Source organism: Neovison vison, chromosome 12, assembly GCF_020171115.1.
Source record: "Neovison vison isolate M4711 chromosome 12, ASM_NN_V1, whole genome shotgun sequence".
In the NCBI taxonomy this organism is placed as follows: Eukaryota; Metazoa; Chordata; class Mammalia; order Carnivora; family Mustelidae; genus Neogale; species Neogale vison.
The window spans coordinates 61,216,636-61,241,945 of record NC_058102.1 but is presented as its reverse complement, the minus strand read 5'-3'; the positions used below and the strand labels follow the sequence as shown (position 1 = coordinate 61,241,945).

The 25,310-nt window shown below is 35.5% G+C and overlaps 1 protein-coding gene across 1 annotated transcript in view; it reads right to left on the bottom strand.

The window, feature by feature from the left end:
- The window catches only part of PIK3C2G (phosphatidylinositol-4-phosphate 3-kinase catalytic subunit type 2 gamma), a 364,772-nt gene that overhangs the window by 287,579 nt on the left and 51,883 nt on the right, over positions 1–25,310 (bottom strand). Inside the window, exons 6-8 of the mRNA XM_044227234.1 lie at positions 15,031–15,133; positions 9,330–9,400; positions 1,479–1,542 (exon numbers count right to left, since the gene is read on the bottom strand). Of these exons, the coding sequence (XP_044083169.1) occupies positions 1,479–1,542; positions 9,330–9,400; positions 15,031–15,133 (238 nt within the window). The remainder of the gene's footprint in view (positions 1–1,478; positions 1,543–9,329; positions 9,401–15,030; positions 15,134–25,310) is intronic.

The window sequence follows — 25,310 nt, the reverse complement described above, 5'->3', positions numbered from 1 at the left end:
TTAAGCTGGGCTCAAGAAAGAAAAATCCTGTTAGAATGAGAGGATTACACTTTGGAAGGATATATGAGTTGTGTGTCATCACTTGTGTATTTGAATATTTATGTGGAATTCACATGAGTTTGGTATCTTCATCAAGAAATATTATTTATTTTCTGAATCTTTTACTTTTAATTAAAATTAAGAATAGTCACCTAGGTTCTTTATATTTTCATATACATCAGGAGTCAATTATTTAATGGATAAAAAAATCCTGACTTGTTTTAAAAACACTGTCTTGGGGCACAAGGTAGTGTAGCCGGTTGACTATCTGACTCTTGGTTTCAGCTCAGGTTATGATCTCAGGGTTTTGGGATCCAGCCTGTGTTGGACTCTGTGCTGTCTATGCTGAGCTTGGATGTCAGCTTGGAATTCTCTCTCCCTTCTCTTTCAGCCCCTCCCCCTGTTCGTTCGTTCTCTCTCTCTCTCTCTCTCTCTCTCTCGCACGCGCGCAAATAAATAAATAATTCTTTAAAAAAAAAAAAAAAACACTGTCTTATGCAATTTTCTATAATCAGAGGTGGTTTTATCTGTGGAAGATTAAGTTACAAGAAATGATCTGCCTAATGGTGACCACAACTTGGATGCCCAGTTGGTGACCAAATCTCAGTAGTCTTAGACTAAATCCATCATTTTTCCCTGTCAAGCTAGCTTCTCCTCTCTTTGCTATTTTAGTGAACTGATGTCTCCATGCAGTCAATTAGCAGCCAGGAATGTGGAGATATTCTAGACATGTTCTTGTTTTACACAAAGTCTTTCACCAAATCATATAAGTTGCATATTTTTACCTATTTTGAATTTGTCCCCAACTACCTACCCCTGTTGTAGAGTTTTTGTCAATACCCTCATCATCTCTTTGGGCTAATGAAATGCTTTTCTAATCACCCATCTGTCATTCTACTGGCTTGCATAATGGTTCTATGTCAGCAGCTGATAAATTAGAAAATCATTAAATTGTCCATAAAGTGTCCTTAAGATCCAATATAATGGCCCCTGCTTGCCCCTTTCATCTGGTCTCTTTACAGGCCTTTAACCCTAATTGTAGCCATTCCAAATTTCGTACAGTTTTCAAATCACAGCAGTCTGTTTCCTAACTGCTTCTATTCGTGCTGTTCTATACTGAAAGTTATCCCCACCCCCCACCTTCCTTCACGTGCCACTTCTCTAGCTGGCATACTCATTTTTCAACATCCAGGTCAAATAGGTAAAATTGATAACTTTCTTCCATGGCCTATATACACATAGGTCTTTCACAGTATCTGTGACACTTTATTAACACACATCTATTTACTTTTATGCCTTGATAGAATGAAAGCTTCTGAAGTATAGACCTTCTACTTTATTCATCTTTGTATCTTCAGAAAACTGTAAAGTTTTAGAAAAAGAGTATATGGTTAATAGATGCTTGTTGAATTGACAGGTGAAGTAGCATAAGTTAATACCTGGGTTTTCAATAGGCATTTCAGATGGAAGTCATATTTTTTTATCACCGTTGAGAGGCACTGTCTGGAAAGAAAAAAAAAAAACTTTGTTTAAAAGTGGGTAGAAAAGCTTACATAAACTTTAGCATATTTATCATAAATTCTGTTTTGTCCATGATTCTATAGCAGACATGGTTAAAAAAAAATTGCTGCTGACACGATTTTAAAAACCATTTCAGATGAATGTTTATAAACTTTCTGTAACTTGATAAGCTACAAACTTATTTGAAAACTTTAGAACTCCCAAAAAAAAAAACCCCTCATGACAAATTAACCAAACCTCTCGAAGACTGTTCATTGTATCAAACTACTCTTTATTCAAAATATAAATTACAAAAGGATTCATGAGCAGATAATGACAAATACTAACATCAAGAATTGTTAAATATGCAAAATCTTGAAGAGAATCCCTTTCAGAATTAATGACATATATTTATAATACATAAAGCTGTCTTTGGCTTCAGACCTCTGTGTTTTTCTTTCCTGAGATTCTCTTATTGCTCCAACTTTATCTTTGCTTCAGTGAAATAAATGTGAGATTAGTAGAGGTTTTTCTGACTTCACTTATCAAAATTATTTTCCTAAACATTAAGATTTTCCCTTCCTATTTGTCCCAGAAACTCCTGAATTGAATTGAACAAATGATACAACACAAACACACACCAATATATTTTACAATAGTTGCCTTCTCAGCCTTTGTTAAATCATCACTTTAGTTGCATTACATCTTATAGTTCAAAGACAAAATTCATAGACTATGTAAAAGTGGAGGTATAGGAAAAGAATAGTGAAAAATTTTGGTTATTGGAGAAAAGGTTTTTATATAAAATCTGACATTAAAACTTAAAAGACCCCCAAGAATATATACCTAGTTCAGCACCTTGCTATTAAATATTATATTTATTTTATAGAAAAACTCCTAGAAACTAATGAGGGTATGTGATTTGCCCAACTTCTAAATGGAAGTCAGGTCAGGGAAGAGGAAAACTGAAAACAAAGCTCCTGCCATCTAGTGTTTGATCTTTTAATGACACCATAAAGTAGGCTGTGGAAGGCAGGCAGAATAGCCTTGTATTCCAGAAAGCAGTCTTGGAGATCACAATGATGGCAAAGTAGGAGATCCTATCCTCTGTCTCCCCCAGTAAGACAACTATCCATGAACAGAAACAGCTCTGGGAGAGCTTAGGAGTCCTTCCAAGAAACTTACATAACACTGTTGAACAACAACAAAAGCTAAGAATAACCACACAAAAAGGGAAGGGAGGGCACTTTCATTTTACCTGCCTCATCCCATCCTGCAGGCTAGCATTTCTCACTGCCAAGAGGGAAACCCCCTTGCTGGGAAAGGGAGAGCGGTGAACCAGCAGCTTTCCCAGCCTTTTGGGCCACTACGGGAAGGACCTGCATTGGTTTTACTCCAGCCAGAGACCAGCAAAGCGGAGATGCATAAAGACAGCTAGGAACAAGGAAGAAGGGCTGGGGCTACCACTGTGAGTCACACAGCGGGAGTTACAATGGTTCCCAGTGACCAGCTCTACAGAGGGCCGAGTAACTTTTACCACTGAAGAAACCAACAACCAAGAGAGAGGCTGTAGAACCCCCTGCAGATTTCCCTGTTTCCCTCATATACACAGGTATTCACATTCACAAACAGCAGCTGCTTGAGTTCCTCTCCACTCCTTCCTCACCCCACTGCCACTCCAGGGCTTACCTGTAGCTGGTTCCCAAGCTGCGCACCTCCAACCCTTTGGCCTGACTAATGTCTTCACTGCCGTGCACATGTCTTAGGGAGACACTGCAGTCACAGGAATGCACACCAACATCCAGGGCCCCCATAGCTGCTTGTGGGCCTGGTTCTGTCCCTGTTTCCTGTCATTAACTCACACAGTGGGCTTGCTTGCAACCAGCCCCTCCAGCTGTATACCTGCACCTAACCAGCCTGACTCCCATAACAGCCTCCACTGCTATGCACAGGATGAAGGTCTGCAGCCAGAGAAATGCATGCCAACAGCCCGTGCACCTTCAGTTAGTCCTAGTCCTTGCTGCCAGCCCTGTCCTCCCCCACTATCTGTATGTCTGCCACCAGCCACTGCCACTACACAGGCACCTGCAGCTGGCCCCTGCAACTGTGTGTGTGTGTGTGTGTGTGTGTGTGTGTGTGTGACCAGCTCTAGTAGCAACCACTGCCTGCCCTGGTCCCTAACTACTGGACCTGGAGGCACCACTGAAGATGCCAACAGCACGTGAAGCCACTGCAGATCCCCCACAGCAACACTTCTAGGGCCACACAGTTAATGCTGTGGGCTGATCCAAGGGGACATTACACTCACCAGATCTGGGTCTTCCACATGGCTCTGTCCTTGGTGCCCTGCACTACCAGACCCAGGACCATAGCGTGCTCCAGTGTGCCTCACCTGCAGGTGAAGGTCCTGCACTGAGATCAGCCCATTAAAGTCTGGAATACGTGATAGCTTCTTCCCATGCACAGACACCTCTGCAAGGCTCTAGGGATCACAAAGAATCGGGGAAATAGGACTCCACCAAAAGAAAAGAATAAACTTTTAGCAACTGACCTCAGAGTGGTCTCAAAGTGGAGATACATGAATGGCCTGACAAAAAAATTTAAAATAGTTGTTCTGAAGAAACTCAGAAGTATAAGGGAACACAGAAAGACAATTTATTGAAATCAGCAACACAATATAAGAACAAAATGAGAAATTCAACAAAGGTATAGAAAACATACAAAAGAACCAGAAGTTTTGGAGCTAAAGAATACAGTAGTTGAACTGAAGAATTCAAAAAAAAAAAAGCAGAAGAAGGGCAGAAGGGTCCTGGCAGAAGAAGGGACCTAGAAAAAGAAAAAATGAGTAAGCTCAAAGACAGATCATTTGAAATTACCCAAGCAGAGGAAAAAAGGAAAAAGAAAAGGAATTAAAAAGGCCTATGGGATTCATGGAACACTATAAAAAGAATTGATGTACATGTCATTGTAGTCCCAGAAGGAGAAGAGAATGAGAAAGAACAGACAGCTTATATAAAGATAATGGCTTTTGAACTTCCCAAACCTGGGGAGAGATTTGGGCATCCAAGTTCAATTGGAGTGGCTGAGTGGATAAAGACACAACTATATATATCCTGCCTGCAAGAGACTCCCTTCAGCTTCAAGGACACACAAATTCACAGTAAAGGGATGGAGAAAGATACTTCATGCATATAGAGACCAAAAAAGAGCAGAGGTAGCTATACCTATCTTATACAAAACAGACTTTAATTTAAAAGCTGTTAACAGCAGCTGCCTGGGTGGCTCAGTACGTTAAGTGTCTGTGTTTGGCTCAGATCATGAACCCAGGATCCCAGGACCAAGCCTTTAGTCTGGCTCCCTGCTCAGTGGAAGTCAACTTGTCCCTCTTCCTCTGCCCCTCCCCAGACTACTCTCTCTCTCTCTCTCTCCCCCCATCTCTCTTGCTAATAAATAAATAAAATCTTTTAAAAAGCTGTTATAAGAAACGAAGGAGCAAAAGAGACTACTATGAACAATTACGTGACAAAAAATTGGACAACCAAGAATACTGGATAAACTCCTAGAAAATACTACCCACCAAGTCTGCATCAGAAGGAAGTAGAAAATCTGAATAGACCAATAAGAAGATTAAATTGGTAATCAAAAACCTTCCAACAAGAAAAATTCAGGGGCAGATGGCTTCATTGATAAATCCTACCAAATTTTTAAAGACAAATTAATACCAGTTCTTCTCAAACTCTTCCAAAAACTTAAAGAGGTTGGGACACTCTCAAACTCATTATATGAAGCCAGAATTACCCTGATACCAGAGCCAGAGAAGGGCACTACAAAAAAATAAAACTACAGACCAATATCCCTGATGATTATAGATGCAAAAATTTTCAACAAAATACCTGCAAACCAAATTCAACAGCACATTAAAAGGATCATGTACACCATGACCGAGAAAATTGGGATTTTCTTGGGATGTAAGAATGATTTAACTACACAAATCAATAAATGTGATAAGGCACATGAATAAAATTAAACAAATCATTGATTATCTCAATAGAAGCAGAAGAGCATTTGAAAAAAGTTACATTCTTTCAGAAAAACTTTCAGCAAATTAGGTATAGAAAAACATATCTCAACATAATAAAGTTCATGTATGACAACCCACAGCTATCATCATACTTAATGGTGAGATGTTGGAAGTACTTCCTCTAAAATCAGGAACAAAGTAAGGGTTCCCACACTCACCACTCCTATTCAGTATGGTACTAGAAGTCTTAGAGTAATCAGACAAGAAAATGAAATAAAAGGCATTCAAACTGGAAGGGAGAAGTAAAATTTTGTCTGTTTCATGATGGTACGATCTGATATGTAGAAAATCCTGATGACTCCATCCAAATACTCCTAGAACTAATAAATGAATTCTGTAAAGTTTCAGGATGCAAGACAAATATATACAAATCAGTTGGATTTCTATACATGACAGAGTAAGTTTTGAAAAATTAAGAAAAAATCCCACTTACAATAGCATAAAAAATAGTAATAAGGAAGTGAAAGATCTATACACTGAAAACTATAAAACATTGATGAAAGAAATTGAAGAAAACACATAAATAGAAAGTTTTTCAAGGTTTTAGATCAGAAGAGTTAATATTGTTAAAATGTCCATACTACTCAGAGCCACCTATATATAGATTATATATTTTAAGTGAGCGCTCTGTCCAACATGGGGCTTGAACTCACGAAACTGAGATCAAAAGTCTACTGACTGGGGCGCCTGGGTGGCTCAGTGGGTTAAAAAGCCTCTGCCTTCAACTCAGGGCATGATCCCAGGGTCCTGGGATCGAGCCCCGCGTTGGGCTGTCTGCTCCTCAGGGAGCCTGCTTCCTCCTTTCTCTGCCTGCCTCTCTGCCTACTTGTGATTTCTCTCTCTCTCTGTCAAATAAATAAAATCTTAAAAAAAAAAAAAAATGAAGAAGAAGTCTACTGAGTGAGCCCACCAGGCACCTCATTAAAAATAATTTTATCAAAATTCCAGTGTCATTTTTCACAGAAATAATAAAAACAATCCTAAAATTAATAAGGAACCTCAAAATACCCTGAATAGCCAAAGCAATCTTGAGAAAGAACAAATCCAGAGTCATCACACTTCCTGATTTCAAACTATTTTACAAAGATTTGGAAATCAAAAGCATTATGATACTGATATAAAAACAGTCACATGGACCAATCAAACAGACTTAAGAGCGCAGAAATAAACCTACACATATATGGTCAAGTATTATTTGACAAGGATCCAAGAATAATCAATGGGGAAAGGATAGTCTCTTCAATAAATAGTGTTGTGATAAGTGGATATTCTCATGCAAAAGAATGAAATGGCACCCCTATCTTAAACCTTAAACTTTGCCCTGCACAGCAAAGGAATGAATGAACAAAATAAAAAGGCAACCTAGGTTATGGAAGGAAATATTTACAAACCATATATCTGATAAGAGATTGATACCTAAAATGTAAAACTCAGCAGTGAAAAATCAGTCCAGTTTAAAAAAATGGACAGAGGACTTGAGTAGACATTTCTCCTAAAAAATATATACAAATGGTCAAGAAGCATCTGAATAACAAGCGCATGAACAGTATCACTAATTGTTGGGGAAATGCGAATCAAAACCATAATGAGATACCACCTCACACCTGTTCGAATGGCTATTATCAAAAAGACTCTTGTCAAGGCTGTGGAGAAAAGGGAACCCTAGTGTACTGTTGGGAATGTAAATTGGTATAACTGCTTTGGAAAACAGTATGAAGTTTCCTCAGAAAATTTAAAAAAATAAAAAAGTAGAACTATGCTATCATCCTGCACTCCCCAAGTTCATTGCCACATAATTCACAATGGCCATGACAAACAACCTAAATGTTCATCAGTGGATGAATGAATACACACACATGCACACACACACACATATACATATATAATGCCATATATATATAATAATATATATCAATAATACAAAATACTATATACAAAATAAAAATGTATTTTGTGTGCAACTTTATATGTAAATATATGCATTATTTATAAATATTTTATATATAGATATTTTATATAGACTTATAAAATTATATACAATATATACAATTAAAGTAGAATAAGTAGTTACTGAGAATTAAACATTTGGTTTTAGTTCTAGCTAGAGCTTAAATTATCTGTATGATGGTTGACAAATTTTTGAAATAAATTGATAAGATAAGGTGCACTGCCCTAGGGTTCAAGAGAAGGCGTGGAGGACTTAGATTCTGAGGCTAGTCATCCCTGTCAGGTTTCTTCTAGTCTTCACTGTGGCAGAGCTTTTGCTTTGCCCTAATTTAACCCTGTGAACACCTGGACTGCACAGTGGTCAAGGTCACCAGTCTTTTGTGAAGGGCCGGGTAAGGGCAGGGTGAGGCAGGAACAGAAAGAAAAAAACTACCTTGCTCTCATCTTTTCCTACCCTTCCCTTGTTTCTCTGTGTCTCAGGCAGCAGCTGTCTACATGTAAGTCACATCCCTCCACCAACCCAGTTCAAAGCAATCTTTTGTCTCCCAAGGATTTCTCACTTTTTAAAAAATTTGTCAGATTTGATATCTCTCTATAGGTTTTTTTCTTTTTTGGATAAATTTATTTTGGAATAAGGAAACTACAGCCTTTTTTAATATGTCATTTTGATAAGAGCCCATACCTAATCTATGTAATTAGCCATAAAATAAAAATTTGAGTTAGGTTATATTGAAAGTCCTCCCTATTACTACCTATTCTCTGATTTTATTGTTGAAGACAAATATTTTGGAGGGGAAATAAAGAGAGGCCCATATGGAAAGACTATAGTTTAATAGGAAGATATATGGTCTTTGCAAATTTCAGAGAGTTGGTCTTCGCAGATTTCAGGCAGACCTAATTTTGGTCCTACGACTGATGAACTGAGTGGCCTTAGGCAAGGTATTTAATCTTCTAGAACTTTAGTTTCTTTGATTTTGAAATAAATTCTTTGTCTTATCATAGGGTTCTAGGAAGAATTAGATGAGGTTAAATATACAAAATGTACAATAACTCCATTAAGTGATGATAGCTATTATGAATGGTCACTAAGAACAATTTTAACTCATATTTTATATCAGGTTTGCTTCTGAAATTAATGTTACATACCTCCCATACCCCATTTTTCACGAATTCAACTCAGAACAACTTTAATTCCAGATAAACCCATAGTGTGGCATGATATCTTCTCCCAGTTTACCTTTCTGATGGGTCTATTCTTTTCAATAATACATGTATACATTTAGATATCACAATCAATTAGGATATGTTCATTGAGTTTTCCAATTTGAATTCACACTCCACTGTTTATGATACACCAATTATTTTCAGGGAGTTCAAGAAAGAAATTTAAAGCAGGAGGTTTTGACTTTCAAAGTATGGAAATTCAGTTATACAAAGAGCTTAGTGACACATGCACACTCAAATTCACAAAATGAATGAGGAAAAAAAACCCTTGAAAATGTAATAACTGGTAGCAGAGAGATTTTAAAATGAATGTTAGATTGTTCTGGAAGGTGTTAGCAGCTCTTCAAATGTATCTGAATAGCTGTGGAGAATAGATAATTATTAACAAAATTTGCCAAAGGGAGATATCTATTAAAAGTGTAATAACTTCCACGGTACTAGTGAAAGGACAGTTTTTACAATCAACTGAAAAATATTGTGATTTGGCACTTGAGAGCTCAGTCAGAAAGTAGTCTTGGAACAAAATAAAATATCTTACCTGGATACTTTCCAAATATGCATAAATTCTAGAAGTTGGTTCAGATAAAACTGACTGTGGTCATCTTCATGCTGTAGACAGCAGAATATATTAATATTTATAGAGTGAATAGGAATGAGTACCAGATAAAAATAGGTCTGTAACTTCCTGCTGTCATTTTATTCACCTCTTTTGATAACCCTCATTGATCATTTTAATACTTTGTTTTAAAGACTTTACAAGACACTTCTTAACTCTGTAGGCATCCTTTTTAAAAAAATGAATCAGAAAAGTGAGCTTTGGTTGAGGATAACCTCAAGGATGATTGAAAAACATCCTGGCATCACCAAGGTCAGACATTAGGTTCTCCTAGCAGAAAGGCAGTTTTGCAGACACTAGTTCTCTCACATACATGCACAGTCTCTTTACATTCAGGCTGTGGATGCCATGGCAGTCCGAGACTTGATAGCTTGTCACATTGGCTGGCAGACTCAGAATGAACTCCATTTTTCAACTTTACCACATCTTGCCTCCCAAATATTAGTGTAAGAGGAGTTATCAGGGGGCCTGTGTTTTCTCCCAAGATGAGCAGAAACTACTCATTGTAAAATATCAGTTCTGTGGTTCATATGCATAAACACACAAACACACATGCATACATGCACGCACACACACACACCCCATTACTCCTCAATTAGCAGTTCTGCAACAGGCGCTCATGAAAACAATATGCAAGTCTGCAAGGGAGAATGCGATATACTCCGTCATAATGGCACTATTTCGCTACACACGGCTGTTAAGTTTGAAAGCTAAATGAGTCCCTAAATACCTGGAGTGCATGTAATCTTGTATGTTAATACATGATCTATTTTTAAAACTGCCTATTAGAGCTCCTGACAGAAAACATCAGAAGGAAGACCTTGATATGGCCTAAGCTCAAAGGTATATTAATATTTTTAATGGGTGGTTTTGTGAGGAAGAGTAAAGAAGCTGTTACACGGAGAGAATAAGGCCATCCCTATAATACAGTATGTTGAATGCATGCTACAAAGAAGAAACACTTTGAGAAGAAGAAAAGAAAACTTTCTGAAGTTAAAACCAAAGCAAGCATATAAATAATGACTTATTTGCATCTTTCTGTATAGTATAATCATATTCATTTTAAAACCACTTTGCTTGGCTTCCAGAGATGCTTTTGGGGGAGAAATTGGCCTTTGTCATATGTCACTTTTAAGAAAAGTATTTTTATTTAAAGGAACTCAAAAGTCTAGAGAACAGGTTTAAGCACTTGTCCATGGAATATATTGTACACTTTACTTTTCTCCAAAGCTGAAGGCCATTCCTTCATCTTAAGGAAAAAATTAAGGTGTCTCTTTTTGTCTTTTTCCTACAGAAATCTACTGCTGTATGTGTTCTGTGAATGTTTCCTTGATCTAGAATGAAATCTTGGTTTTTATGATTAATATCAACAATGTTGGCAATCCTTGTCAAATTTGAGAGAGATAAAGAGAAAAATCTTTTTATAAAAGACTCAGTTATACACATCTAATGAGGATGGGGATTGTAAAATTTTGAAATCTAGAAAGATTTCTAAGGACTTGTCAACATATCAACATATTTTATGAATAATCTCATGGAACAAGAATTAAATGACCATATTTCAGTATAACACAAACAAGTTTAAAATAGGAAAGGCATCTGAGATGAATTGAGCTTTGCAGTATACTTGTACAATTAGAGAAATCTCACATCTTGAGTGTAAGGCAATGGTGTCAAGAAATTTAACGGAATAATAATCATCATTATGTTCCTAGTATTATACAGAAGAAATATTGTAAGCCAATTTATGTAATTTTACTGAAAAGGAATATAATTGTTTATAAATGTTTTATATAGATAAATTATGAAAATCATAGAGAATTTTGACACTACGTTAAACAATAGAATCAGCATCTCCTTATCATAGAAAGTTTTTAATAGTAAAAGGCTACCATGCCATCTAGTCTAACACCTTAATTTTATGACACCAATAATTGATACTTATGTAGTTCTGATTAGGCACAGGCACTGGCTTAAGCTCTTCACTTATATTTTTCAATTAAGTTCTAATAATAATCATATTAGGTATGTATTATTATTCACATTTTTCTTAACAAGAAAACTAGGGTGAATATAAGCATGTGTCCAAGAGCAGACGTTTGAATTTGGCAGTATCAGTCCAGAATCTGTTTTTAAACAAGTTGCCAGATCAGTAAATTTAACACTCTATTTTTTTTAAGGTGAAAGCTAGGTCTATATGCTGTAGGATTTATACATAGAAGTAATCACTACAACTCGCCCTTCATATTCATCTGTATCAGGTGTTCCTACCCCAGGCTTTAGAAACATAATGCTTTTCTTTCAAAGCACATATCTCTATCAGACTTTTTTTTTTAATTATTTTATTTTCCTTTAGAGAGAGAGAATGCATGTGAGCACGTGCATGAGTGGGGGAAGAGGCAAAGGGAGAAAATCTTCAAGCACACTGCTAGCTGAAGGTAGAGCCCTTTGTGGGGCTTGAGCTGATGACCCATGAGATCAGGGCCTGAGCCAAAACCAAGAGTCAGTTACTCAACCAACTGAGCCACCCAGTCTATGAAACTTTTAAATGTATATTTGTTTATTGTATGTCTTCTTTACTAGGATCTGCATTCTAGAATAAGTAATGACATGTCTTGTTTGTCTCTGTATCTCCAGTGTTTAGAAGAGTGCCTCATATATAGTAGTGCTCAATTATCATTTGCTCAGTGAACAAATGGGTATCATTCTGTGCATATATGTTTTCCAAGTCATAATTCTGAATTTTAAATAGGTTCACTAACCTATTCCTTCACATATGAGATCCTCAAAGGCAAGTACTAAATATGGCATGCAAAGATATTTAATAAATATTTGTTGAATTAATTTTTTTAGATTGTATCTGTAATGTACTTAGCATGGTATCTGAAAGTAAATAATTACAGATATTAATAAAATATAGTATTTTCTCTTTATAAATATGATGCTGAAAAAAATCCTTCAAGAGCCAGGATTTGAGGAGATGGAGACATAGAATGCCTTTCTGATTGTCTGTGTTTACTCTTTACTCTGACTACTCTTTAATTGAGAGTCAGAGCTGGTTAAATCTCTTGGACACTAAACCCTTAGAAGGCCTTGTTGATTTTGTTCAGTATTCCAACATTAGAGTAGGGCCTAGTACACTTGCCATTACATAATTAATATTTTGAGTGAATGGAGAATATATAAACCTCTGTGTCATCAAGCATATTATCTATTTTTAAATAAAGTGTTTGTGCTAGGAAAAGTTATGGAGGAGAATCAGCATTTATACTCTTTACCTGTAAATTGTTGAATTAGCTAAGAGATGTGATATTCACTGTAGGAAGTAAAGTTTGTGAGTTGAAGCATAAAAAGGCAGCCATGTAACTTAATTCCTGCTATGATACAAATGTCACATTGAAAAGCAGGCATGTTTAGTGACAATTATACACTTTACACCCAGAAATGATTACATGCTTGTCCCAACAACATATGATAATATCCCAGAGATACTTAATTGACTGGCATTATGGTATAGTGATCTCTGTAATCAGACTAGCTCTGCTTAAATCCTATCTCCCTATTTACTAACTGTGAGACTTTGGGCCATTCAGTTACTCTTTTGAATTCTTAGTACTTTCATTTAAAAAAGGAAAATAATAGTAATTATCTTTTTTTTTTTTTTTTTTTTTTTCTCTTGAGCTGTTGTGAATGAGTTAATACATGTAAATACCTGTGATGTCCCAGACTTTGGGGTAAGTGGAATAACTGTGGAAAACAAAACAAGGGGCTCAGCCAATTAAATGTCTGACTCTTGATTTCAGCTCAGGTCATGATCTCAGGGTCTTGAGATCAAGCCCCACATCAGGATCAGTGTGGGGAATGGAGCCTGTTTAAGAATTCTCTCTCTTCAGGGGCGTGTGGGTGACTCAGTGGGTTAAAGCCTCTGTCTTCAGCTCAGGTCAAGATCCCAGGGTCCTGGGATTGAGCCCCACATCGGGCTCTCTGCTTGGTGGTGAGCCTGCTTTCCCTTCTCTCTGCCTACTTGTGATCTCTGTCAAATAAATAAATAAAATCTTAAAAAATTTAAAATAAAAAGAAGGAATTCTCTCTCTTCTTCTCCTTCTGCCCCTCCCCTACTCTCTCTCTCTCTCAAAAAACTAACAAAAGAACAAAAGGATTAGAGAGAGAAAGAGAGCGCACGCGCTAGTATTTTTATCAGTTGTACTGAAAGTCACATCTGAACCTTTTGCATGCAGTCACATCTAAATCCCAACTTGTCATATAAATTGATAACATAAAGTATTGGCTATGGAGAATGACTGGGTTCAAACCCTGCCTCCTTTGCTTGCTTACTAGTCCCATGAATATGATCTGGGGAAAGTTATGGAGCTCCTTGTTTTTCACTTGTGTTATTTTTTAATAGTATTCACCAATAGAATTATTGTGAAGATTAAATATAATAGAAAGGTTAATTTCCAGACATAAAATAAATATCAATACACATTGTATCTTAGTAGTGGTGTTAAATGGATTTAAGGATAAACCTTAATTGACATGAAACTGAAATGTTAGTGATTTGTGAATTACTACCAATGAGGTAATTTTTTTAACAACATGAAAGTTTTCAAGGAGAATAGAAGTTGTAATCATACGTTTTCTCTTCTTCCTCCATGTTGAAATGAAACATGATGATTTCAACTTTTTCAAAACACTGAAGACAATTTGAAGACTCTTAGGGTATATTAATATTGAGAGTATTAGTTGTACTTTATAATGTTTCTCTGTGGAGATTTCAGATGCATACCCTGCAGCTGTCAACACTGGCTGAGTTGAGTACCAGTTCCAAAAGATTTTTCTAAACAACTCTCTTTTGGCCTCATTATGTTATATTCCACATAGATATATTGCAACCTAATGCACCACCTGACACTTTTTATGATGAAACACCTCAGACTAGGGGGGAAAAAAAGAGTCATGCACTGGAAATCTGTTATCTGATGTAAATGACAGGGTGATGGAATTTTTGCTTAAAGCAGGTAATTGGAAGATTCTACAGATAAAGCTGCCAAAATATCAAAGTTCATTGCATACTGTGCAATTTTGTTTTGAAATAACTCAAGACCTAGGGAATAAAATTCATATCTAACAGCATGAAATTATGTCATTAAAGCGCAGTAATCCCTTTTGAGGTAGTTTTATTATGTATATTATGAATATTAATCTGCCCTGATTTAAATTGTGTTGACACCGACATAAACTCTTCAAATAGAATGAGAGTTGTGTTATTTTTCTTTCTTCAGTGGTTTCCCCCTTCACATTTTTTATTCTGTTCACTTCCTAGTGGCTTCATGGATAGTATGAATGTAATAGCTTTAATAAATTTCTCATAAATGATTTTTCCAAGAGACCAATTGATTTGCTATTATACTGAGGTTACAGTAATGTGTTCATGTAATTGCTTCAGTCCAAATTGTTAACAGGCATTTAGATAAATATTTCATTATGTTTCAGTAAATATACTCAAATGAACATGTATTCATTAAGCTATGTAATTCCAAATTGGTAACAATCCATAAAGATAGGAATGTTGTCCTTAAAATGATCAGCTTGGAAATTGAAACTGATGCTAAGAAAATCTTACCTTTCGAGATAATTTTCCTGGAACTTCTCCATTTTTCTGCAGATTAAGTTGAATAACAGATTTATCTTTCTGAAATACTCTGTGGCTCCCCAAAGAGTAATCACTAAAGGAGAAAAAAAATGAATAGTCATTTCTGCCCAAAATATCCCCAACTGTATGCTTTCCTTTCTGATTTTGTGTCTTTGTTTCTTTTTTTTTTTTTTGAAACTTGGTCTGATACAAGTTTTATATATAGCCTTACTTTCTTATATTTATTTAAAATATATCCTCATATTAATTTTTAAGTGACAATTATAAAATACTACAGTTATTAAGATATTACAATTATTTTTCAAGTGCCTCAAGCTAGAAAATGATTAGATAGCTTTAGGATGGACATAAATTATAATGAAGAATATATTACATATTCAGAGTTAGTTTTATCCAGCCATCTCAAAGCTGAGGACAACATGTTTCTGGGAGGTCTAACTGATACAACAAAGTATATGTGGAGCAGTGAGGTGGACACGTCATAAGCTTTAGAGACAGATTTACTAGTTCCATGACAGGCACACCAGTTAAACTCTCTGAAACTCAATATATATTTTTTAGAATTGATATTATTAATAATCTACATTATTAAGATTATATAATCTATATAATTATATATGGCTATATAGATTATATGTAATTTCTATAATAATCTATATTATTAATAATCTACATTATTTGATGAGCAGATTAAACTGAAAAAATATCGCCGCATATTTCAGATACTTCTAATGGCATAATTTTTCTCCCTCCCTCCCTCTCTCCCTCCTTCCTTCCTTCCTTCTCTCCCTCTATAAGAGTCATTCAAAAGGATGTATTTGTTAATGTACTTTGTATAAGGATCTTAGTTACATATATGAAGGGTTTCAGAAGGGGGAAAAAAACCTTATATGTTAAAACATTTGAGGCCATTAGGGGGATATATTCATTTATCTGGAAAAGTCACTAAGTATTTGAGAACATTTATTCTCAAAAATGGCAGAAAAATAAAGCATTACTCTGTTGATAGCTACTAAATTTTCTATAAATGTTCTTATTTTGACAATTGCTATTTTTTTAAGAAAACGCTTTTCAAAATGGTGATAGTATTCAGAACATGTGTTCTACACCCTATGTCCCTTCCTCCTGTTAGATTCCTATCCCCATGCTCTCCATGAGTTTTAATTGCTTCTTGAGTTATTTCTACTGCTAGTCTAAACATAAGGCATGGCATATGTATTCTTGAGCTCCTGCCTTCCTCATCACTCGAGTTTTGCTCCAAAGCCATTCTCCATACTCTCACATGAATTCAAGTTCCTCTCCATTCATCCCCCACCACCAACTCCTCTTTCCCTGCTTAGAGTTCTGTTTTCCTATTCCTATTCTGGGAACCAGCTTAAGAGTAGTGGCCCACCTTGCTATGGAAGTTTCCTTTCGCCAGTGTGTTGAAGTCTAGACAATGGACCCCAGTCTGGTGTCTTCAGCCTCAGATATGGTTGCAGCTTTCTGGAACTATTTTATTTCACCCACCTGTATATATACTCCTTACTAGGGCTTTGAGATAAATTCGATGGCCAGCAAATATGAATTTCAGATAGTAGTGAATTATTTTTTTAGTATAGGTGTATGTGTCATATAATATTTGATATATATTTTAAAAAGTGGGGGTTTTTATGAAATTCACATTTAACTGGACAGCCTGTATTTTCATTTACTACCCCTTTCTAAAAGTAGGATCTAAGTCTTCCCTTTTCTTTGCCTCACTCTGTGTATGTGTGTGTATATGGCAAGATCTGAGTAATTATTAGATTTTTGGTAATTATCAGATTTTGCATGTCTCTTTTTTCCCCTATAACTCATCTCCCCATTTTTTAAAAAGTTACTTTATGGGAATGTACTCTCATGGAAAACATTTGAATTATAGTAAACTGTAAAAAACAAAACAGAGAAGAAAAATTCTCCTCTTTCCCTTTTCTAGAATAACAATTATTCAGAGTTTATGGCACTTCTTTTGTAAGCCAAAATAAGTGGCCAAGTACATATATATTTCTGTTAAAAATTAAATCATTTTATTTTACCTATATCTCTAGCCTATAGCTAAATGTATTTTAACTCATTTTTTGAGACTGTTTTATAATCAGAAAATTTAAACCATCTCTCTCATAACAATGCCTTCTGCTATGTAATCGTTAGTTTATAGTAACTATAATTTTTTTTTTTACTATTTTCTTTCATTTGTTGAGATTGAATCTTCTTTGAGTCTCTTCTTTATCTTTAGAGTCTTGGGAGACATAAGTATATTTGTTAATCTTCCAGTGGTTACCCAATTTTTAAATAACATGTATCTTAAGTCTTTTCCATTGTAACCTCAATTTAATCACTGTGTATATCGCACTCTCAAATAAGCCTTAGAGCCTGAATATGACTTCAGTTCATTTCTCTTCCATTGCCCTCCAGCTGCCCAATTAAAGATCATTTTGAATTTTAGTTCCATATTCTCTTATCACTTAACTGATGAGATCAAAAAACAAAGTTAGAGATGGGAATTATAAAAAAGACATCTTAGGACATTTTGTTTTTAACTAAAAATGTCTAAATAGACTCTTAGTGTTGATATCCAAGTAAAGAAAGCCTTTGATATAAGATGCAGGGTCTGTTGATTATAATTTTGTGACTTCTTTCTGACATAAACCAAACCTATAAGTAATTATCTCTAACTTCTTATTCCACCTTCTTTATAAAGAGCATGTACCTGGACTTGAAGAACAACCTGAATAAAGAATTGGTTTAGATTTTTATAATTATTGCTCTAATCTTTTAAAGTTGTTTCTTCCACATTTAATTCAGCAGTAATAGTTTTTAATGATTCCTCTTTATCAATTATCTATAAAGAATTCAACTTAATCTTTTTCATAGCAACATTTTCTTTTTTGTTCTTTATACTTACGTCCTTATATACAATCTATCTGGAATGCATTTGTTGAGTAAAGAGTGATGTATAGCTCCAATTTTAGACATTTTTCCAACACAGTGGAAATTTTCTGGAATCTTTAATGAGGATATCTTCTAATCTTTGACCTATTACAGTTATCACATGAGTAGTTTTCATAAATATCTGATCTGTTTCTGGACTCTAAATATTCCATTAATCTATATATCTCTTCCTGTGCCAATACCAAATTGCTTCAATTATTTAATTTTCTAGCATATTTTGAAGTGTGGAAATGAAAGCCACTATTTAAGTAAATTATATTATCTATTTTTGCGCAGTTTCTCTTCCAGAACAATTTTAGAATCATTGTGCCACTGTTAAGGAGAAAATGCTAATACAGTGTTGACTTATATTTAATTTATGGGGTTAAGTAAGAAGAATTGGTATTTTTATAATATTGAATCTTCTTTTCAAGGATAAGTATATTTTTACATGCACCCTAATTCTCTTCTATGCCCTTGAGTAAAGTGTTAGTTTTCTTTCAGGTTGTCATTACACATACTATGTTTTTTGCAAGATATTTTATAGATTCTGTTCTATTTTAAGTCAAAGCTTTTTTTCATGGTATTTATTCATTGGTTTTATGTGTTGACTTAGTTTGTCGAATCCTGCTGTAATACCTAATGTTTTTCAGTTGATTATTTTGGATTTTCTAAATAGAAAATTATATTCTATTAAAATAATTACTGTTTTATCTATTGCTTCCCAATATTTTTGCTGACTGTTGTCTAGAACCCTCCTGAATAGTAATAATGATGATAGACATCCCTTTTATTTTCTTATTTTTATAGGAAAGCCCTTAAAGGATTAACAGATGGATATAATATTTGCTGTGTATTCCTGCAGTGTATTTTTCATGTTTTATTTTGTTAATGACTTTAAAAAATTATAAATAAGTTTCAAATTTTATCAGATAGGCTTTCTGTATCTGGTGCATCAAATTGAGAAGACCATTTATTTCTTGAATGTGTTAATATATTAATTATACTGATTTTCCTAATGTTTAATTATATTTACATTTTTGTGTAGATTGTCCCACTAGCAGATTTAATTTACAGCTTTTTAAGGTTTGGGGTTTTTTTTTTTTTTGCATTTTTCAAAATTTAGATAGGCCTATAATTACCTTTATTTGCTTTAGGCATCACAATTAGGCCAGCCTTGTAAACTTCATATATCTTTTCTCTGTCCTGGAACAGTTTATATAATTGGAAAATCTCTGTTCTCTGAAGGTTTGGTGCAATTTGCAAAAACTAACTTTTCACCCCACACTGCTCATTGTTTTCTTTTATACTATGTACTTTTATTTTATTTTATATATATTTTATACTTTTATTCTTTTATACTACTTTTATACTACTTTATACTTATCTCCTTGAGCTCATTTTGAAAGCTCATCATTCCTTAGGATATTGTCTTTTTTGTTGTTTTTTTTTAATATTTTATTTATTTGACAGACAGAGAACATAGATAGGCAGAGAGACAGGCATAGAGAGAGAGGGGGAAGCAGGCTCCCTGCTGAGCAGAGAGCCTGACGTGGGGCTTGATTCCAGGACCCAGAGATCATGACCTGAGTGAAGGCAGAGGTTTAACCCACTGAGCCACCCAGGGACCCCTGTCTTGTTTTTTATAAAGCTGTCAAATGAATGTCCTAAAACCTTCCGATTTTATTTTATTTTATTTTATTTTTCAAAACCTTCCTATTTTAAATATCTTTTGATATTTTATCTAGGACCTCCACAGTCCCTTTGCAATTGTTTTGTCCTTCCCATGCTGTCACTCTTTATTTTAACAGGAGTTTTTTAGTAATATTTTTTCCTGCCGTTTCATGAGAATTTTGGTGGGCTATGGGTAGATTTGCATTTTACTATATTAATCCAGTCCTGAGGATATCTAATTATCATTCTAATAATATCATGTTTGATTTTGCATGAAGAAAGATCTCAAAAACTGGAAAGAAAGAACAGTTCTGGCCCAAATCTCCCATTTTGCAAATAAGGATACTGGGTTTGACAAAATAAGACCAGACACTAGAACATAAATATTTGGAGTAAAAATAGCACACTTAAAATTTATTTATAGATTCAGGCATTCCTGGTATAATGTGATACATGTGTTTCTTTTATTCTTTCTTTTTTTTCCACAAGTTTCTTTTTATATAAGGGGGCAGTGGGGTGTTTTGCAAATTGTGGGCTAAAAATAACAGGTCTTCTGGGGAAAACTGTTGGAAGACACCACTCAAACCAATACAGGTCTCTAACCAGAACACACATGGACAAAGATATACAAATCTGAATAAAAACATCAGCACAGTTTTAAAACAACTTCTTGCTAGATGTGTCTCCAAAGGCAAGGAAACAAAAGCAAAAATGAGCTGTTCTGACTTCATCAAGATAAAATGCTTTTGCACAGCGAAGGAAGCAATTGACAAAACCAAAAAATAACCAACAGAATGGGAGAGATATTTGCAAATGTCTTCTCAGATAAAGGGCAGTATCTAAGATCTATAAAGAACTTATCAAATTCAAATCTAAAAAATAAATAATCTAGTCAATAAATAGGCAGAGGATATGAACAGATATTTCTCCAAAGAAGACATCCAAATGGCCAACAGACACATGAAAAAATGCTCAACATCACTCACATCAGGGAAATATAAGTCAAAACCACAATGAGATACTACTTCACATTGGTCAGAAAGGCTAAAATTAACAAATCAGGGACAGACAAATGTTGGCAAGGAATGGAGAAAGGGGAACCCTCTTACACTGTTGGTGGAGATGCAAGCTGGTGCAACTACTCTGGAAAACAGTATGGAGGTTCTCAAAAAGTTGAAAATAGAGCTATCCTCTATTTTACCCAGCAATTTCATCACTAAGTACTTACCCCAAAGATACAAAGGTAGTGATCTGAAGAGGCACCTGCACCCCAGTGTTTATAGCAGCAATGTCCACAATAGCCAAACAATGGAAAGAACCCAGATGTCCATCGACAGATGAATGGAAAAGGAAGATGTGGTATGTATGTATGTATGTATATATATATATGAATATTACTCCCCCATCAAAAAGTGAAATCTTACCATTTGCTAAGACATGGATGGAACTAGAGAGTATTATGCTAAGAGAAATAAGTCAATCAGAGAAAGACAATTATCATATGATGCCAATTATGCACAATTTAAGAAACTAAACAGAGGATCATGAGGGAAGGGAGGGAAAAATAAAATAAGACAAAATCAGAGAGGCAGACAAACCATAAGAGACTCTTCACTTTAGGAAGCAAACTGAGGGTTGCTGGAGGGGAGATGGGTGAGGGGATAGGGTAACTGGGTGATGGACATTAAGGGGGACATTTGATGTAATGAGCACTGGGTGTTATATGCAACCGATTAATCACTGAACTTTACCTCTGAAACTAATAATGCACCATAATTTAATTAACTGAATTTAAATACAATAAAAATTTTAAGAATTTAAAAAAATCTTTAAAGAATCTTTAAGAAATATAAAGAAATATCATAGTAGATAAAAGAGTTGGCTTTCAGAAAAGCCTTAGTTTGGATGGAAGAGGATGGAAGAAACCTTTGTTGCTTCTAAATACAGAGGCAAGAGCAAAATGCACAAAATTGTGGAATTCGCAGTAAACATTTTCAAGACAGAGCCTGAGTCTGAGTTGAGAAAAAAATGCATGTTGGGGAATGGTCACTGGTCAGTGTGTACAATACTGTCACCCTCAGCAGCTTCCTGTGTACTTTGCTTTTAGCTACTCTTTTTAGTGGAACAAAACATTAGTATGCCAGAATGTTTTACATGTATTAAGGAGACTTCTATGGGAACGTTAATTTATGTTACAGAACACGTTATTTTGAGATTGTACTCAGTACCTCATTTTTTCAGATATCATATTTAAAATACTAAGTCATGTTTATGTATGTTAGCAATAACAAAAACTATTACTGTGCTAGAATTGTCACTTAAGATGAAATGTCTGATGTTACAGTGTCTCTAATAACCATAATGCTTTCTAAGAGCTATAAACTACTATTCACCACTCTGCCATCACTCTGCTTGGCAAGACCACCATTTTGGTCAATTTGCTTATGATGATCTAGGGCTATACTATCTAATATAGTAATATTAGACTCATGTGACTATTAAACACTCAAAATGTCACTAGTCTGAATTAAGATGTGCTTGAAGCATAAAAATACATACTGAAGAGAAAGAACAAGAAAGAAACCCTAAGCCCAGCAGGAGAAGAGAAATCATAAAGATCAGAGCAGAAATCAATGAAATAGAAACCAAAAAAACAATAGAACAAATCAACCAAACTAGGAGCTGGTTCTTTGAAAGAATTAATAAAATTGATAAACCCTTGGCCAGACTTATCAAAAAGAAAAGAGAAAGAACCCAAATAAATAAAATCATGAACGAAAGAGGAGAGATCACAACTAACACCAAAGAAATACAAACTATTATAAGAACATACTATGAGCAACTCTACGCCAACAAATTTGACAATCTGGAAGAAATGGATGCATTCCTAGAAACATATAAACTACCAAAATTGAACCAGGAAGAAATAGAAAGCCTGAACAGACCCATAACCAGTAAGGAGATTGAAACAGTCATTAAAAATCTCCAAACAAACAAAAGCCCAGGGCCAGATGGCTTCCCGGGGGAATTCTACCAAACATTTAAAGAAGAACTAATTCCTATTCTCCTGAAATTGTTCCAAAAAATAGAAATGGAAGGAAAACTCCCAAACTCATTTTATGAGGCCAGCATCACCTTGATCCCAAAACCAGACAAGGATCCCATCAAAAAACAGAGCTATAGACCAATATCCTTGATGAACACAGATGCAAAAATTCTCACCAAAATACTAGCCAATAGGATTCAACAGTACATTAAAAGGATTATTCACCACGACCAAGTGGGATTTATCCCAGGGCTGCAAGGTTGGTTCAACATCCGCAAATCAGTCAATGTGATACAACACATCAATAAAAGAAAGAACAAGAACCATATGATACTCTCAATAGATGCTGAAAAAGCATTTGACAAAGTACAGCATCCCTTCCTGATCAAAACCCTTCAAAGTGTAGGGATAGAGGGCACATACCTCAATATCATCAAAGCCATCTATGAAAAACCCACTGCAAATATCATTCTCAATGGAGAAAAACTGAAAGCTTTTCCACTAAGGTCAGGAACACGGCAGGGATGTCCATTATCACCACTGCTATTCAACATAGTACTAGAAGTCCTAGCCTCAACAATCAGACAACAAAAGGAAATTAAAGGCATCCAAATCGGCAAAGAAGAAGTCAAATTATCACTCTTCGCAGATGATATGATACTCTATGTGGAAAACCCAAAAGACTCCACTCCAAAACTGCTAGAACTTATACAGGAATTCAGTAAAGTGTCAGGATATAAGATCAATGCACAGAAATCAGTTGCATTTCTCTACACCAACAACAAGACAGAAGAAAGAGAAATTAAGGAGTCAATCCCATTTACAATTGCACCCCAAACCATAAGATACCTAGGAATAAACCTAACCAAAGAGGCTAAGAATCTATACTCAGAAAACTATAAAGTACTCATGAAAGAAATTGAGGAAGACACAAAGAAATGGAAAAATGTTCCATGCTCCTGGATTGGAAGAATAAATATTGTGAAAATGTCTATGCTACCTAAAGCAATCTACACATTTAATGCAATTCCTATCAAAGTACCATCCATCTTTTTCAAAGAAATGGAACAAATAATTTTAAAATTTATATGGAACCAGAAAAGACCTCGAATAGCCAAAGGGATATTGAAAAACAAAGCCAAAGTTGGTGGCATCACAATTCCGGACTTCAAGCTTTATTACAAAGCTGTCATCATCAGACAGCATGGTACTGGCACAAAAACAGACACATAGACCAATGGAACAGAATAGAGAGCCCAGAAATAGACCCTCAACTCTATGGTCAACTAATCTTCGACAAAGCAGGAAAGAATGTCCAATGGAAAAAAGACAGCCTCTTCAATAAATGGTGTTGGGAAAATTGGACAGCCACGTGCAGAAAAATGAAATTGGACCATTTCCTTACACCACACACAAAAATAGATTCAAAATGGATTAAGGACCTCAATGTGAGAAAGGAATCCATCAAAATCCTTGAGGAGAATACAGGCAGCAACCTCTTCGACCTCAGCCGCAGCAACATCTTCCTAGGAACATCACCAAAGGCAAGGGAAGCAAGGGCAAAAATGAACTTTTGGGATTTCACCAAAATCAAAAGCTTTTGCACAGCAAAGGAAACAGTTAACAAAACCAAAAGACAACTGACAGAATGGGAGAAGATATTTGCAAACGACATATCAGATAAAGGACTAGTGTCCAAAATCTATAAAGAACTTAACAAACTCAACACCCAAAGAACAAATAATCCAATCAAGAAATGGGCAGAGGACATGAACAGACGTTTCTGCAAAGAAGACATCCAGATGGCCAACAGACACATGAAAAAGTGCTCCATATCACTGGGCATCAGGGAAATACAAATCAAAACCACAATGAGATATCACCTCACACCAGTCAGAATGGCTAAAATCAACAAGTCAGGAAATGACAGATGCTGGCGAGGATGCGGAGAAAGGGGAACTCTCCTACACTGTTGGTGGGAATGCAAGCTGGTGCAACCACTCTGGAAAACAGTATGGAGGTTCCTCAAAATGTTGAAAATAGAACTGCCCTATGACCCAGCAATTGCACTACTGGGAATTTACCCTAAAGATACAAACGTAGTGATCCAAAGGGGCACGTGCACCCGAATGTTTATAGCAGCAATGTCCACAATAGCCAAACTATGGAAAGAACCTAGATGTCCATCAACAGATGAATGGATAAAGAAGAGGTGGTATATATACACAATGGAATACTATGCAGCCATCAAAAGAAACGAAATCTTGCCATTTGCGACAACATGGATGGAACTAGAGCGTATCATGCTTAGCGAAATAAGTCAAGCGGAGAAAGACAACTATCATATGATCTCCCTGATATGAGGGAGTGGTGATGCAACATGGGGGCTTAAGTGGGTAGGAGAAGAATGCATGAAACAAGATGGGATAGGGAGGGAGACAAACCATAAGTGACTCTTAATCTCACGAAACAAACTGTGGGTTGCTGGGGGGAGGGGGGTTGGGAGAAGGGGGGTAGGGTTATGGACATTGGGGAGGGTATGTGCTTTTGGGTAAATTGGAAGGGGAGATGAACCATG